The sequence below is a fragment of the Diplotaxodon limnothrissa genome, linkage group LG19 (genome assembly GCF_057381915.1).
Source record: "Diplotaxodon limnothrissa isolate DT_005_m linkage group LG19, D_limnothrissa_male_GT1.1, whole genome shotgun sequence".
Classification (NCBI taxonomy): Eukaryota; Metazoa; Chordata; class Actinopteri; order Cichliformes; family Cichlidae; genus Diplotaxodon; species Diplotaxodon limnothrissa.
In genome coordinates, this window is record NC_140614.1 from 9,082,381 (window position 1) to 9,100,783 (window position 18,403).

Here is an 18,403-nt window from a genome sequence, read left to right on the forward strand (position 1 = left end):
CTTTATATTTTGCTATATATGTGTGTATGTATATATATATATATATATATATATATATATATATATATATATATATATATATATATATATATATATATATATATATATATATATATATATATATATATAAGGCAAAAACAATTTGTACAAGCTGGAAAGTTAATATTCAGTATGACCACCTTACCAACTTTCTAAGGCAAGCTTTCTTGTCATCTCCGTGAGGACTCTTCAGTAATACTTCTTCTTGTCTTGTACTTGTCCTTTTTATTTTGCAATTATGTGGAAGTCTCCCTCAGTCCAGCATCCATCTTTTAACAAGTTCTTTCTCTATGAAGAGAGCTCCAAGTAAGATTTCCCCTCCAACGTCCTTCATGGCACACTGAAAGTCACAGTAACAGCTCCCTCTCCTGGTCATACCATGACATTACTTGTCACGATCAGTGTAAAGGTGTTTATGGTGGTTCTTTTTTTTCAGTAATTTTTGCTCAGCATATCAAATTCTCCTCTTGTGTGCTACATCTCATTTAAGGTGCAATCCCCAGCTCCTCGCTGATATCTTCTTTTTTTTTTCTTTTTTTGGGTGGGGGAGATGTGCCGCATCCTTGATTGCAGACTACACAAGTATCAAAGCATACGCCTTGGGTAATACAAGAAATTAGTTTTATTTTTAATACAGGGGGGGGGGAAAGAAGAAGATCAAAGCAATCAATGTTGGCATCCACACAATCTCCTCTCCACACACACAGACACACACCTAAAAACACAGCTCTGGTTTTGGTTGCCAGCACAAAAAGTGGGGTTTAAGAAGCTCTTAAGAGGCCAGAAGGAGGAGCAGGAGAGTCTGGCTCGATGTGAGGAGAGGCAGTCGGGGGGGAACAACAGATGTTCACAAGACACAGGAATACATTTTTTATTTGTTGAGTCAGGATGTTTGTGTTTGTAGGTCTACTTGTCATCATTTCCTCATGTTTTGTTCCATGTTCTGCATGCCAACATTTCTGCTTTCATTCATAATAGTTTATCCAAACGTCTCCTCACTTCCTGCCCCGTCCGTTGTCCTTAGCATCACTGGCATTGCGGCATTTCTGCTATAAATTGTCATAAAACAACTCAGATCTAGATCTTTTGTTCTTCCCTTTCTATTGTGCATTTCTTTAAGAGGATTTATACTGTGTTCTTGTTCTCCCAAAACATTCTTTTAAAACCCATTCGCTATCCCGATGAGTAGTAGGAAACGTAAGGTCTTATGAGGAGTTACTATAAGGCAATAACACTCCGAGATTTCATTTATACTCACTGAAATCTGAAAAAGCACAAAAAAGGGTTCAAGTCTGGCTCCTCAAGGTCACACTGTGACATTTCGAGTATGGTGAATCAGATAAACAGCAGGCTTTAATGCTGACAAGTACGTCTTAACTGGCCTCTGCGACTGCACTCTTTAATCTGCCACGTTTTTCTTTCCACTCTTCAATTTGACAAACAGGATTTGAAGTGAAGCCACCCACACAGTAAACAGCCAAGAGTGAGCTGCAAGTGGATGAGGCAGGTATTTACCACTCTGTGTGTTTACACATCATGCAATCTCTAACAACAGCAGCAGCAGCAGCAGCAGCAGCTGGTAGTCCGCTCTTCGTCTTCCAGCGTGGAAATGTCACCGGAGGTGAATGACAGAGGGCTTGTTTGCTTGGAAGCCAGCAGATATAGCTAGAAGTAGCTGTAAATGATAGCCCGCCCTCCCTGAAAATGGCAACCGTGGCTGCTCGGCTTTATTTGGCCATATAAGCCGCTACTTCCTTTTCCAAACTCTGGGCAAAGCGGTGGTTGAGGAAGAGCAGCTGGCCGTGAGGAAGCAGGCGACTGAGCAGGACGTCGATCCGGTTGCTCTTCAGCAGGACCTGGAGAGAAAAATGCCACAAGTGATGACCCCGAGCAGGCTTCTCGATTAATCAAGAGATGCTTAAAAGCTGGTAATAAGAATGCGCGCTGCTGCAATCTAGTTTCATTACTGCTGAATTTTGCTTTATTGATATTTTTCATAGCACGTAATGAGAGGCTGCTCTTGCGAGTCTCGATACCAGTGTTCGACAATCATCTTTCTTTGGGGAGGTAAACTGTTTAAGTTAATGGATTGCAGTCTGATGATGCCTTAGGACGCATATAGACACAAACACTCGCTACAGTTTCTGAATACAAATGCACTTTACAGCAGCCGGAAGATGCATGAGTCACAGTGATCTACTGTATGTTTGTGGTAAAGAAAAGATGTTTATGCAATTATTCCTGTCAGAAAAAAAGAAAAATTGGAGAAATGAAATAAAACAATACATTTTATCAACAGCTGGTCAGTGACTCATGGCTTCACTAGGTTTGTACAAGTCAAAAGGCTCAAGAGGTCTTTAAAGTTTCACTGTTGAGAATAACTTCAAAGCTAATGACATGTCTCAGTGTTCTTCACACACTTCTCACTGAAGCAGCCATCAGAGATAACACTTCTTTAATCTATGAAAGCCTTAAACAGTATATAAAAGAAGGCATTAACAAATGTGATGTTGCACTTCAGCTTGTGACATCCCCATGTTTAGCATTTTAGCTGACACCAAGATTAGCCAGAAGCAACTATATTTCGATGAGAGCGCTAAGCTATCAGCAGGTTTATCGCACAGGCGCTAAAAGTAAGTGCTGTGAAACACACAAACACATAAAACACCATAACTTCATTCATCAAAACTGAGAGAAAGACTTCTTGCATGGTCTGTCAGCACAATCAGTGACACATGGCCCCATATTACTTGTCAGATAATTGAACTGATGACACTCAAAAAGGCATCAATACCAGAGTTCTCATTCAGTGACGTGAATTAACTGAGATGAAGCTCATGAAACTGCTGCTGGCTACAACCCCGCAGGCAGGCGTCCACTTCTCAATCAAAGGGACAATACTCCTGATAATACAAAGTTTAAACCCAATTTAAATGGGTTTAACATATGAAAATTCATACCGCACCAGACCATAGCCATTTACAAATTACAGTAACTGGAATTGGCAAGTTTGAACTATAGTAATATGGGCACTTATTATAACTCTGTCATATTTATGAAATCTAAACTGTATTTGTGAAAATAGATCCTGAATACTCCAGACCAGGGGTCCGTTCTTCGTACCTCGCTAAGTAAGTTAGCTGGATTTGATTGTTGACGATTTCGCGTGATCCTGGATCGTTCGGTTCCCCGAAGCTCATCCGGGACTTGCTGTCGTAGCAACAGAGCCGTAAGCGTAAACCTGCTCGGGAGCAGGTTTACTTTATGTAAACAGGATTAGATCGCGGCCACGCAGGTATGTCCGCTTCATTTATACGAAAGCAACAGCGATATTTTACCACTGTTTCACCATAAATAAATATTATCAATGTAACTAAAGATAATGCAGCACTTGATCCTTTTATTGATTTCACACAGATACATACAGGTCATATCCTAAAAAAGGGAAATGTACTATTAACATTCTATTACATGTATGTGATTATTACAGATGTAATTCATATTTCAGAGTAGTAATTGTAAATTACTTCGTGTAATCAAGATGAGAGACCACGGCTATAAAAGCGAAGGTGGATAAGGAGAGTTTTCAGAATTCAGCGTATATTGCGGGACAGACAGGATCCTTTAGCTCAGCGCGACAGTGTGCTCATAGAGAGATATCGATTTTCCCGTGAGGATATTATTTACTTAACCAACTTGTTGACGAGGGGGTGCAGGACCACCACCTGTCTTTTTTTGCTCTGCCCTTTTCTTGGTTGCTGTTATGAACAAACTAACAGATTATTTCAGGGTCTCTTTCCAAGAGACGAAAAGCAATATAAGTGATAAATATTACCATTCTGTGGAATATTCTTATATTTCACTTTTACATGTTCCCATGTTCTAGTGGGTCCTGTTGGGGCTCTAATGTGAAAGGGGATATAATATAACATAATATAATATAATATAATGTAATATAATATTGGATAATATAGTGTGATATAGGGCTGCTCAATTAATCGAATTTTAATCACGATTACGATCTGGGCTTTCAACGATCATTAAAAATGACTGAGCCGATTATTAGCCCCTCCCTCATTTATCCGCGACACCTTAAAGGCCGGTCCGTGAAAATATTGTCGGGCATAAACCAGTCCGTGGCGCAAAAAAGGGTGGAGACCGCTGATTAAGAGGACCCGAGGGAAGCTCGGAAAGCTAAGCAGAAGTTATTTGGAGAGTGACTGCCGTTGGTTGAAAAGAGTTAAAAAAAAAAAAAAAACTTCAGTGGTGTTGCACACTATTTATATTATTTTTTTAAAGTCATTGTTAACCCTTTAAAGCCGGTCAGAGCAGCACGCTCCGTTTTGCGTAACTATTTTTAAACCCCTGTAGAATCTGAACCGTGTAAGCTAGCGCAATAATTTGTTTTGCATATGAAACCGGAGGAGTTGTACTTACATCTGATGCCATCAGCTTGTCCTCGGTCACGGTTTCGTTCCACATATAGCTTTGCAAAAACTGCATAAAAAGCGCTTGCAGCAACAAAAACATAATATTCCAGAAACACGCTTTGCCGTTCCTATCAGCTGTTCGTAACACTTCCCACAGTGAAATGATGCACATGCTGTTTTCTTTGCAAATTTGCATCATAGGATTGTTTTTTGTTTTTCCTGCAGTATATAAAAATTGCTGTATCTCCAAAATAAAACTATGAAGACACTCAAAATAAATTTCCTGTTGTAAACTATTTTTTGCAACTTTATTGTATTTAAAGTTTTGAGGGATAAACCTCTTAAACTTCTCCAAGTAGAAATATATGTAAACAAAACAAAAGCGATTTTCAATTTTTTTTGTAGTTTATTGCACTTTTTTGCAATTTATGTAATTACTATGCACTTAATGCATACATATTATTAAAATATGGGCTATAACAGTTGTATTGATGTATAGCAACTTGAAATGCTCCCACAAATGGCACTACAGCATGTAAAAAAAATAAATAAAAATAATATAAGCTCTGGTGGACTTGGTTCTATAGTAGGTCTTAAAGGGTTAAATAAATATCGTCAAATAATCGTGATCTCAATTTCAGTGAAAATAATCGTGATTATCATTTTTGCCATAATCGAGCAGCCCTAGTGTGATATGAAATTACTTACGAGTTTAATTTGTCAGCAACTTTCTGCCAGCCCTCTCTCCTTGCTTTTGCAGCCTTTGCAGTGTTCCCTTGAGTTCTGATTAAACTCCTGAAATCCCTCACTCAAGAGTTCTTGCTCTGCTGCCGAAAAATACTGAGCGCGCTCCTTCGACATTTTCGCCGACCAATCAGAGGGTTGCCGATCAATGTTTCTACTATGGATGCGTAGCCCCTTTTACGACACCCAGTGATCTCACATTACTTCATCCAGCTGTACTAATCGTCAACAGCAGGTGTGTTCGGAGAACCGGATTAGCGAGCTCACGGTTAGCGCGATGATTTGGTCTTGGATGTGTCATTTGATCTTGGATGTAGTAAGCGACGTACGAAGAACGGGCCCCAGGTCCAAATTAAACACACATCGAGTGCAACAGAGTGAGTATGCTCACTCTAGAAGAAGTCCAGCTCTCCTAGAGTAGCTACCTGCCTGCTGGAATCTCCTGTGTGGTCTTGAGACTGTGCTGTGAGACACAGCAAACCTTCATATTGAAACATATTGATGTGTCATCCTGAAGGAGTTGGAGTACCTGTGCAACCTCTGTAGGGTCCTGGTACCAGAAAACAATCAGAAAAGATGAGGCAGGAAAAAAATGTCAGGGGCCTCGACCTGTAAAACCTGTTTTGGGGGTTGTCTCATTTTTGCCCCTCTAGTGCACCTACTCTTAATTTCAAAGCAACTGAAACTTATTTACAACCTACTGCTACTTAGCTGACCAGCTCAGTATCCCAGAAACTTAACTGACTTGATGGTGTACGCTGATTAAAAAGTGTTCCTTTCATTTTTTTGAGCAGTAGAATGTGTGTCCACGGCTCACCTCGCTCCCTTGCCCCAGCATGTGCAGGTGCTCCAGGCAGTGGCGGGTCAGGTTGCGCAGTGTTCCCTCAGCCAGCAGCAGGTTCTCATGAGGCTCACAGACGAGCGTGAAGCCCAGACTCTGAACCCCCAGCCACAGAGCGCTCGTCTCCTCGGAGAACGGGTCTCCGGCTCTGAGCCGCACCACGCCGCAGTCGGCGTCCTGCAGAGCCAGATTCTCTTCGCCCGGCAACGTCTCCTCTATCAGCCGACCCGAGGCTTCCCGGGACAGAGAGATAGCACTCCGGACTTGTCTGAGACACAAAAAGTGTTTTGCCATTAATTAGGATGCTTTCATAGTCACAATAACTGTGGGGCTCATTTTATTTTGAGCTATTTAACCAGTTTTACTGATAACATTAGAACAACCGTTGTCTTTGACAGTAGTAATCACTAGTTACAGGCTGGAACAGGAGAAAAACAAAACACACACACACACACACAATTAGGGATGGGTATCGAAAACCGGTTCTTGTTGAGAACCGGTTCCCACTGTTTCAATTCCTTGGAATTGTTTGCCATTTTTGCAAACGATTCCCTTATCGATTCCAGTCGCCCCGAATGACGTCACCACGTTGCGGAGCGTCATTTACCTGGCAGGAAACATGGCGCCTAAGCGGCTCAAACGCTCAAAAGTTTGATTATACTTCATGAGAACCGATGACAACAGGGCAACTTGCAAAGTAGATATTTCATTTAAGGGAGGAAACACTACGAATATGCAAAAGCATTTGCTCACAAAACACGCGATGACCTTAAATGAATGTCGTGTTTTTAATTCCACTCCGGACTCGTGACTCTCCCAGCAGCAGCGGTAACGTTTGCACGCCCTCTTCTGTTAATGCGGCAGGTAAATAATCAACTAACAGTGCATATTATGTTAGCGTGATCTGCCTTATTACAAGACCTGCCATTACTGTACATGTAGGTGACCATGATGAGAGAGACAGAGGCTGGCTCAGATGCTGGCAGTTCTCGCTGCAGTCTGCCGGCAGCGTCTCCTTTCAGGCAGGATAGACGAACGTCACAGAGCAGTGACTCAGTTTGTGGTCAAAGCCTTGCACCCATTTGCCACAGCAGATGATTTTTGGTAAGTGAATGTGTTTAATTGTAGGCAGGGACATTACTGGATATTCTTGTGTAATTGCCACAGAACAATTTATGTTATACTTTGTTATTGCTACAGAAGAATATTTATTTTATTATTTTACATTTACAATTTTTTTTCCTGGGGACCCTGTGACACCCCATTGAAGAGCCGTAGGCTGGATCTCTGAAGCTCTCACTGTTGGGTTTGTAAGGCCATGTTACTCCTAAGTTTCTATCTTGTTCAAAGAGAAGATATAAAATAAAGTTCTAAGCTAATCGACCTTAGTGTTCTCCTTTTTAAAAAAAAAAAAAAGAATCGATAAAGAATCGAATCGTTAAACAGAATCGAAAATGGAATCGGAATCGTTAAAATCTTATCAATACCCATCCCTACACACAATGATTCATGAGTCACTGAAAAAAAATATTATTGTCTGGCATTTTACATTGTGTGTTCCCATCAAAATAGCAGGATGCTTTATATGAGAAAACAGAGAGATGATTGATGGTGAAAGAACTGCTATTATGAGTTATCAACAAGAATAAATCCTAAAAATCACTAGAAATAAAGCCAGGGTGCTATTTTCAGTATTTTTTTAAATTACCTTCATACAATTAGCAGTAAAAAAAAAAAAATTGCTCAAAAGCCAAAAATGGCTCTAGGTACTCTGGCAGGTAAATTCATTTTTTTAAAGCATTGAGACTGAGGCCATCTCGGTGTCTGGCAGACCATCTGTATTCAATTCAATTCAATTCAATTCAATTTTATTTATATAGCGCCAAATCACAACAAAAGTCGCCTCAAGGCGCTTCATAGATACAGAGAAAAACCCAACAATCATATGACCCCCTATGAGCAAGCACTTTGGCGACAGTGGGAAGGAAAAACTCCCTTTTAACAGGAAGAAACCTCCGGCAGAACCAGGCTCAGGGAGGGGCGGCCATCTGCTGCGACCGGTTGGGGTGAGAGAAGGAAGACAGGATAAAGACATGCTGTGGAAGAGAGACAGAGGTTAATAACAGATATGATTCAATGCAGAGAGGTCTATTAATACATAGTGAGTGAGAAAGGTGACTGGAAAGGAAAAACTCAATGCATCATGGGAATCCCCCGGCAGCCTACATCTATTGCAGCATAACAAAGGGAGGATTCAGGGTCACCTGGTCCAGCCCTAACTATATGCTTTAGAAAAAAGGAAAGTTTTAAGCCTAATCTTAAAAGTAGAGATAGTGTCTGTCTCCCGAATCCAAACTGGAAGCTGGTTCCACAGAAGAGGGGCCTGAAAACTGAAGGCTCTGCCTCCCATTCTACTTTTAAATACTCTAGGAACAACAAGTAGGCCTGCAGAGCGAGAGCGGAGCGCTCTAATAGGGTGATATGGTACTACAAGGTCATTAAGATATGATGGGGCCTGATTATTTAAGACTTTGTATGTGAGGAGCAGGGTTTTGAATTCAATTCTGGATTTAACAGGAAGCCAATGAAGGGAAGCCAAAACAGGAGAAATATGCTCTCTCTTTCTAGTCCCTGTCAGGACTCTTGCTGCAGCATTTTGGATTAGCTGAAGGCTTTTCAGTGAGTTTTTTGGACATCCTGATAATAATGAATTACAGTAGTCCAGCCTGGAAGTAATAAATGCATGAACTAGTTTTTCAGCGTCACTCTGAGACAGGATATTTCTAATTTTAGAGATGTTGCGCAAATGGAAGAAAGCAGTCTTACATATTTGTTTAATATGTGCGTTGAAGGACATGTCCTGGTCAAAAATGACTCCAAGGTTCCTCACCGCGTTACTGGAGGCCAAGGTAATGCCATCCAGAGTAAGAATCTGATTAGATACCATATTTCTAAGATTTTCAGGGCCGAGTACAATAACCTCAGTTTTATCTGAATTAAGAAGCAGAAAGTTAGCGGCCATCCAGGTCTTTATGTCTTTAAGACATTCCTGCAGTTTAACTAATTGGTGTGTGTTATCTGGCTTCATGGACAGATAGAGCTGGGTGTCATCTGCATAGCAGTGAAAATGTATGTTATGTCTTCTGAAAATGTATGTTATGTCTTCATAATGTCTGTATAACAAGTAGTCCTGTGTTCTTGAGTCTAAACATAGCTCCTGTGCTCATCGCTGGATAGATCTTCATGACACTGCATGACGGATATGAATAGAGCATTCAAAGAGCCTTTTGAACAATACTGTATATGACAAACATCAACAGGCAATGCAGGGACACGAACAGACGCCACTCAACAGAATACACTGGCTGCATGTCTTTATCTGGACAGGTGTTAGTTCCAAAACATGAAAAGAAAACACACATCAGCTATCAGAGCTGACTGAGACATTTATTCAGGAGGAAACAAAAACATCTTTGCCCCCTGCAGTCTCTGCATGAACTGCTGAATCCTGTTGTAAACACGAGGGAATAGTGTAAATCAGATGCATCCACAAAGCGGAATCAGAAGACTACCACAACAGGTCCACTGCGCAGGCCTGGGGCTCTCACTCTGTCTACCTGGTGGAAAATGAATGAAGCTCAAGTAATGGGACAGAGCCTTGGGCTGTCAAGTCGTTTCCACTATGTTAATGTAATGCAAAAACACAGAAAGGTGATTAACTGAATTTAATTATGTCTGCTGTCCTTGTCTCTTACTGCGGTAAAGTGAGCCCTCACTTACGAAGTCGCAGTCAAGCTAGCCGCCCCGCCAGCCGCACCGAAAATGTGGTTGCACTACTCTTACGTATATTACGGTATGGGTGAAGACCGGCTTAGAAACGCAGTGTTTTGTGTCCTGACACTATTTTACTTCACAATCCACTCCCATTTTTAGTGTATCTCCACTTTCCCCCCTGTGATCCACAGCCCAAATTACTGTATGATTCAGAGAAAATTAACAATAAAATTTACCCAATTTACTCAACTATACTTTTAATGTCCTCATCTTTGACCTCAGATTACAGGAAAACTGTAAGAGGTGACGCAGATATTTCACTGGATTATGACTCTGGGTGACCCCCACTCTGCACCCTGTGATCCACAGCCAAAATTACTGTACGGATTTTGAGAAAATTCATAGCAAAATCTTCCCATTGTGCTTTACTGTACTCCACATATTAACATCTTTGAGCTCCGATTACAGGAAAATTGTAAGAGGTGACGCAGATATTTCACTGGATTCTGACTCTAGGCTGTCGCCACTCTTCACCCTGTGATCCACAGCCAAAATTACTGTATGGATTTTGAGAAAATTCATAGCAAAATCTTCCCATTATGCTTTACTGTACTCCACATATTGACATCTTTGAGCTCTGATTACAGGAAAACTGTAAGAGGTGACACAGATATTTCACTGGATTCTGACTCTGGGGGACCCCCACTCTGCACCCTGTGATCCACAGCCAAAATTACTGTATGGATTTTGAGAAAATTGATAGTAAACTTTGCACAATTTACTCTACTGTACTCTATATATTCTCATCTTTGAGCTTAGATTAAAGGAAAACTGTAAGAGGTGACGCAGATATCTCACTGGATTATGACTCTGGGTGACCCCCACTCTGCACCCTGTGATCCACAGCAAAAATTACTGTATGGATTTTGAGAAAATTCATAGCAAAATCTTCCCATTTTGCTTTACTGTACTTTATACATTGACATCTTTGAGCTCCGATTACAGGAAAACTGTAAGAGGTGACGCAGATATTTCACTGGATTATGAATCTAGGCTGTCGCCACTCTGCACCCTGTCATCCACAGCCAAAATTACTGTACAGTTTTTGAGAAAATTGATAGTAAACTTTGCACAATTTACTGTACTATACTCTATATATTCTCATCTTTAAGGTCAGATTACAGAAAAACTGTAAGAGGTGATGCAGATATTTCACTGGATTATGAATCTAGGCCATCTCCACTCTGCACCCTGTGATCCACAGCCAAAATTACTGTACGGTTTTTGGGAAAATCCATAGTAAATATGCACAATTTACTCTACTGTACTCTATATATTCTCATCTTTGAGCTCAGATTACAGGAAAACTGTAAGAGGTGACGCAGATATTTCACTGGATTATGACTCTGGGTGACCCCCACTCTGCACCCTGTGATCCACAGCAAAAATTACTGTACGGATTTTGAGAAAATTGATAGTAAACTTTGCACAATTTACTGTACTATACGCTATATATTCTCATTTTTGAGCTCAGATTACAGGAAAACCATAAGAGGTGACGCAGATATTTCACTGGATTGTGAATCTAGGCTGTCGCCACTCTGCACCCTGTGATCCACAGCCAAAATTACTGTATGGATTTTGAGAAAATTCATAGCAAAATCTTCCCATTTTGCTTTACTGTACTCTACATATTGACATCTTTGGCCTCAGATTACAGGAAAACTGTAAGAGGTGACGCAGATATTTCACTGGATTATGACTCTGGGTGACCCCCACTCTGCACCCTGTGATCCACAGCAAAAATTACTGTACGGATTTTGAGAAAATTGATAGTAAACTTTGCACAATTTACTGTACTATACTCTATATATTCTCATCTTTGAGCTCCGATTACAGGGAAACTGTAAGAGGTGACGCAGATATCTCACTGGATTCTGACTCTAGGCTGTCGCCACTCTTCACCCTGTGATCCACAGAAAAAATTACTGTACGGTTTTTGAGAAAATTGATAGTAAACTTTGCACAATTTACTCTACTGTACTCTATATATTCTCATCTTTGAGCTTAGATTACAGGAAAACTGTAAGAGGTGACGCAGATATCTCACTGGATTCTGACTCTGGGTGACCCCCACTCTGCATGCTGTGATCCACAGCCAAAATTACTGTACAGTTTTTGAGAAAATTGATAGTAAAATCTTCCCATTTTGCTTTACTGTACTCTACATATTGACATCTTTGAGCTCAGATTACAGGAAAACTATAAGAGGTGACGCAGATATTTCACTGGATTCTGAATCTAGGCTGTCGCCACTCTTCACCCTGTCATCCACAGCCAAAATTACTGTACAGTTTTTGAGAAAATTCATGGTAAAATCTTCCCATTTTGCTTTACTGTACTCTACATATTGACATCTTTGAGCTCAGATTACAGGAAAACTGTAAGAGGTGACGCAGATATTTCACTGGATTCTGAATCTAGGCCATCTCCACTCTTCACCCTGTGATCCACAGCCAAAATTACTGTACGGATTTTGAGAAAATTGATAGTAAACTTTGCACAATTTACTGTACTGTACTCTATATATTCTCATCTTTGAGCTTAGATTACAGGAAAACTGTAAGAGGTGACGCAGATATCTCACTGGATTATGACTCTGGGTGACCCCCACTCTGCATGCTGTGATCCACAGCAAAAATTACTGTATGGATTTTGAGAAAATTCATAGCAAAATCTTCCCATTTTGCTTTACTGTACTCTACATATTGACATCTTTGAGCTCAGATTACAGGAAAACTATAAGAGGTGACGCAGATATCTCACTGTATTCTGACTCTAGGCTGTCGCCACTCTTCACCCTGTTATCCACAGCCCAAATTACTGTATGGATTTTTAGAAAATTGATAGTAAACTTTGCACAATTTACTGTACTATACTCTATATATTCTCATCTTTGAGCTCAGATTACAGGAAAACTGTAAGAGGTGACGCAGATATTTCACTGGATTATGAATCTAGGCTGTCTCCACTCTGCACCCTGTGATCCACAGCCAAAATTACTGTACGGTTTTTGAGAAAATTGATAGTAAACTTTGCACAATTTACTGTACTATACTCTATATATTCTCATCTTTGAGCTCAGATTACAGGAAAACTGTAAGAGGTGACGCAGATATTTCACTGGATTATGAATCTAGGCTGTCGCCACTCTGCACCCTGTCATCCACAGCCAAAATTACTGTACGGTTTTTGAGAAAATTGATAGTAAAATCTTCCCATTTTGCTTCACTGTACTCTACATATTGACATCTTTGAGTTCCGATTACAGGAAAACTATAAGAGGTGACACAGATATTTCACTGGATTCTGACTCTAGGCTGTCTCCACTCTGCACCCTGTGATCCACAGCCAAAATTACTGTACGGATTTTGAGAAAATTGATAGTAAACTTTGCACAATTTACTGTACTGTACTTTATATATTGACATCTTTGAGCTCAGATTACAGGAAAACTGTAAGAGGTGACGCAGATATCTCACTGGATTATGACTCTAGGCTGTCGCCACTCTTCACCCTGTGATCCACAGAAAAAATTACTGTACGGTTTTTGAGAAAATTGATAGTAAACTTTGCACAATTTACTCTACTGTACTTTTAATATTCTCATCTTTGACCTCAGATTACAGGAAAACTATAAGAGGTGACGCAGATATCTCACTGGATTATGACTCTGGGTGACCCCCACTCTGCACCCTGTGATCCACAGCCCAAATTACTGTACGGATTTCTGATAAAATTAAATCCTATTCCATTACCAAACAAAATGAGTTCATTGAAGTATTTGCTTAACTACAAGAAATGTCTTTCCACACACAATTTAAATTTTTCAAAATGTCATTCACACACCACCTCAAGTATCAACTTCAGTTTTAGACATTATTTATTCAGTGCTTAATCACAACAATAGTCAACTTAAGGCACTTACATAATAAGTTAAACCTTACAATAATACATACAGAGAAAAACCCAACAATCATATGACCCCCTATGAGCAACAGTGGGAAGGAAAAACTCCCTTTTAACAGGAAGAAACCTCCGGCAGAACCAGGCTCAGGGAGGGGCGGCCATCTGCCTCAACCGGTCAGGGTGAGAAATTACATTTCTCAGATTACTGATTTCTCATATTACTACTACACAGTTTAGATACACTCAACAAAAATATAAACGCAACACCTTTGTTACTGCTCCCATTCCCCATGGGATGGACGTAGAGACCGAAAATTCATTCCAGATACACAATATAACCATCCCTCCCAAACAGTGGTCACAAATCAGTCCAAATGTGTGGTAGTGGGCACATCTGCCATATTGAGATAATCCATCCCACCTCACAGGTGTGCCACATCAGGATGCTGATCTGACATCATGAGTAGTGCACAGGTGTACCTCAGACTGCCCACAACAAAAGGCCACCCTGGAATGTGCAGTTTTGTCTCACAGCAAAATGCCACAGATGCCACAAGCAATGAGGGAGCGTGCAATTGGCATGCTGACAGCAGGAATGTCAACCAGATCTGTCGCCCGTGCATTGAATGTTCATTTCTCAACCATAAGCCGTCTCCACAGGCGTTTCAGAGAATATGTCAGCACATCCAACCGGCCTCACAACCGCAGACCTCGTGTAACCACACCAGCCCAGGACCTCCACATCCAGCAGGTTCACCTCCAAGATCGTCTGAGACCAGCCACCCAGACAGCTGCTGGAACAATTGGTTTGCACAACCAAACAATTTCTGCACAAACTGTCAGAAACCGTCTCAGGGAAGCTCAACTGCATGCCCGTCGTCCTCATCGGGGTCTTGACCTGACTCCAGCTCGTCGCCGTAACAGACTTGTGTGGGCAAATGCTCACATTCGATGGCGTCTGGCACGTTGGAGAGGTGCGCGCTTCACGGATGAATCATGGTTCACATTGTTCAGGGCAGATGGCAGCTGAGAATGTCCCAGTTCTTGCATGGCCAGCATACTCACCGGACATGTCACCCATTGAGCATGTTCGGGATGTGCTTGACCGGCGTATACGACAGCGTGTACCAGTTCCCACGAATATCCAACAACCTCGCACAGCCATTGAAGTGGAGTGGACCAACATTCCAAAGGCCACAATTGACAATCTGATAGACTCCATGCGACGATGTGTTGCACTGCATGAGGCAAATGGTGGTCACACCAGATACTGACCGGTTCTGGGTCCCCAGACCCCCAATAGCGCAAAAAACTGCACATTCCAGGGTGGCCTTTTGTTGTGGGCAGTCTGAGGTACACCTGTGCACTACTCATGATGTCAGATCAGCATCCTGATGTGGCACACCTGTGAGGTGGGATGGATTATCTCAATATGGCAGATGTGCCCACTACCACACATTTGGACTGATTTGTGACCACTGTTTGGGAGGGATGGTTATATTGTGTATCTGGAATGAATTTTCGGTCTCTACGTCCATCCCATGGGGAATGGGAGCAGTAACAAAGGTGTTGCGTTTATATTTTTGTTGAGTGTATCTAAACTGTGTAGTAGTAATATGAGAAATCAGTAATCTGAGAAATGTAATTTCTCACCCTGACCGGTTGAGGCAGATGGCCGCCCCTCCCTGAGCCTGGTTCTGCCGGAGGTTTCTTCCTGTTAAAAGGGAGTTTTTCCTTCCCACTGTTGCTCATAGGGGGTCATATGATTGTTGGGTTTTTCTCTGTATGTATTATTGTAAGGTTTAACTTATTATGTAAGTGCCTTAAGTTGACTATTGTTGTGATTAAGCACTGAATAAATAATGTCTAAAACTGAAGTTGATACTTGAGGTGGTGTGTGAATGACATTTTGAAAAATTTAAATTGTGTGTGGAAAGACATTTCTTGTAGTTAAGCAAATACTTCAATGAACTCATTTTGTTTGGTAATGGAATAGGATTTAATTTTATCAGAAATCCGTACAGTAATTTGGGCTGTGGATCACAGGGTGCAGAGTGGGGGTCACCCAGAGTCATAATCCAGTGAGATATCTGCGTCACCTCTTATAGTTTTCCTGTAATCTGAGGTCAAAGATGAGAATATTAAAAGTACAGTAGAGTAAATTGTGCAAAGTTTACTATCAATTTTCTCAAAAACCGTACAGTAATTTTTTCTGTGGATCACAGGGTGAAGAGTGGCGACAGCCTAGAGTCATAATCCAGTGAGATATCTGCGTCACCTCTTACAGTTTTCCTGTAATCTGAGCTCAAAGATGTCAATATATAAAGTACAGTACAGTAAATTGTGCAAAGTTTACTATCAATTTTCTCAAAATCCATACAGTAATTTTGGCTGTGGATCACAGGGTGCAGAGTGGAGACAGCCTAGAGTCAGAATCCAGTGAAATATCTGTGTCACCTCTTATAGTTTTCCTGTAATCTGAGCTCAAAGATGTCAATATGTAGAGTACAGTAAAGCAAAATGGGAAGATTTTACTATCAATTTTCTCAAAAACCGTACAGTAATTTTGGCTGTGGATGACAGGGTGAAGAGTGGCGACAGCCTAGATTCATAATCCAGTGAAATATCTGCGTCACCTCTTACAGTTTTCCTGTAATCTGAGCTCAAAGATGAGAATATATAGAGTATAGTACAGTAAATTGTGCAAAGTTTACTATCAATTTTCTCAAAAACCGTACAGTAATTTTTTCTGTGGATCACAGGGTGAAGAGCGGCGACAGCCTAGAGTCATAATCCAGTGAGATATCTGCGTCACCTCTTACAGTTTTCCTGTAATCTGAGCTCAAAGATGTCAATATATAAAGTACAGTACAGTAAATTGTGCAAAGTTTACTATCAATTTTCTCAAAATCCGTACAGTAATTTTGGCTGTGGATCACAGGGTGCAGAGTGGAGACAGCCTAGAGTCAGAATCCAGTGAAATATCTGTGTCACCTCTTATAGTTTTCCTGTAATCTGAGCTCAAAGATGTCAATATGTAGAGTACAGTAAAGCAAAATGGGAAGATTTTACCATGAATTTTCTCAAAAACTGTACAGTAATTTTGGCTGTGGATGACAGGGTGAAGAGTGGCGACAGCCTAGATTCAGAATCCAGTGAAATATCTGCGTCACCTCTTACAGTTTTCCTGTAATCTGAGCTCAAAGATGAGAATATATAGAGTATAGTACAGTAAATTGTGCAAAGTTTACTATCAATTTTCTAAAAATCCGTACAGTAATTTTGGCTGTGGATGACAGGGTGAAGAGTGGCGACAGCCTAGATTCAGAATCCAGTGAAATATCTGCGTCACCTCTTATAGTTTTCCTGTAATCTGAGCTCAAAGATGTCAATATGTAGAGTACAGTAAAGCAAAATGGGAAGATTTTACTATCAATTTTCTCAAAAACTGTACAGTAATTTTTGCTGTGGATCACAGGGTGCAGAGTGGGGGTCACCCAGAGTCATAATCCAGTGAGATATCTGCGTCACCTCTTACAGTTTTCCTGTAATCTAAGCTCAAAGATGAGAATATATAGAGTACAGTAGAGTAAATTGTGCAAAGTTTACTATCAATTTTCTCAAAATCCGTACAGTAATTTTGGCTGTGGATCACAGGGTGAAGAGTGGAGATGGCCTAGATTCATAATCCAGTGAAATATCTGCGTCACCTCTTACAGTTTTCCTGTAATCGGAGATCAAAGATGTCAATATGTAGAGTACAGTAAAGCAAAATGGGAAGATTTTACTATCAATTTTCTCAAAAACTGTACAGTAATTTTGGCTGTGGATCACAGCATGCAGAGTGGGGGTCACCCAGAGTCAGAATCCAGTGAGATATCTGCGTCACCTCTTTCAGTTTTCCTGTAATCTGAGCTCAAAGATGAGGACATTAAAAGTATAGTTGAGTAAATTGGGTAAATTTTATTGTTAATTTTCTCTGAATCATACAGTAATTTGGGCTGTGGATCACAGGGGTGAAAGTGGAGATTAACCAAAACTGGGAGTGGATTGTGAAGTAAAATAGTGTCAGGACAGAAAACACTGCGTTTCTAAGCCAGTCGGCACCTATACCGTAATATGCGTAAGAGTAGTGCAACAACATTTTAGGTGCGGCTGGCGGGGCGGCTAGCTTGACTGCGACTTCGTAAGTGAGGGCTCACTTGACCGCAGTTATCTCTTCACTCCTACAGGCAAAATTACACAAAAAGGGCTTAATTAAAGTGTCCACTTCTGTCCCAATCTGTGGATGTCCAGAAAAAAAATGACTTCGAATAATGATTTATTTTTAACTGTTAACCACAAACACCCACCTGGCTACTGCGGTCACCCTCTCCTTCTGCAGAAGCCTTCTTTCCTCCGGGCTGAAGTCTCGGTGCCGCTCGGACAGGACTCCGTCATCTGGACCGAAAACCCGGGAGTACAGAACACGGCTCTCCCCGGCAGACAGAGCACTCACCGGGCACACGGTGTGTATGAGGAAACACCGAACCATGCTGTCGTACTAGGGGAGAAAAAGTTATCCAAACAGAGCTTTTTACTTTATTTCTTCTGAATCGTTGTTTAC

At 41.0% G+C, this 18,403-nt stretch overlaps 1 protein-coding gene across 1 annotated transcript; it reads right to left on the reverse strand.

The window, feature by feature from the left end:
• Window positions 1–683: 683 nt before the first annotated feature.
• ap5s1 (adaptor related protein complex 5 subunit sigma 1) lies at window positions 684–18,403 on the reverse strand. The gene is made up of 3 exons (XM_085342845.1): window positions 18,150–18,403; window positions 6,031–6,322; window positions 684–1,895 (listed from the first exon to the last, which is right to left on the reverse strand). Exons 1-3 carry the CDS (start codon window positions 18,329–18,331, stop codon window positions 1,767–1,769), a joined length of 603 nt encoding a protein of 200 aa, XP_085198971.1. The 5' UTR covers window positions 18,332–18,403; the 3' UTR covers window positions 684–1,766.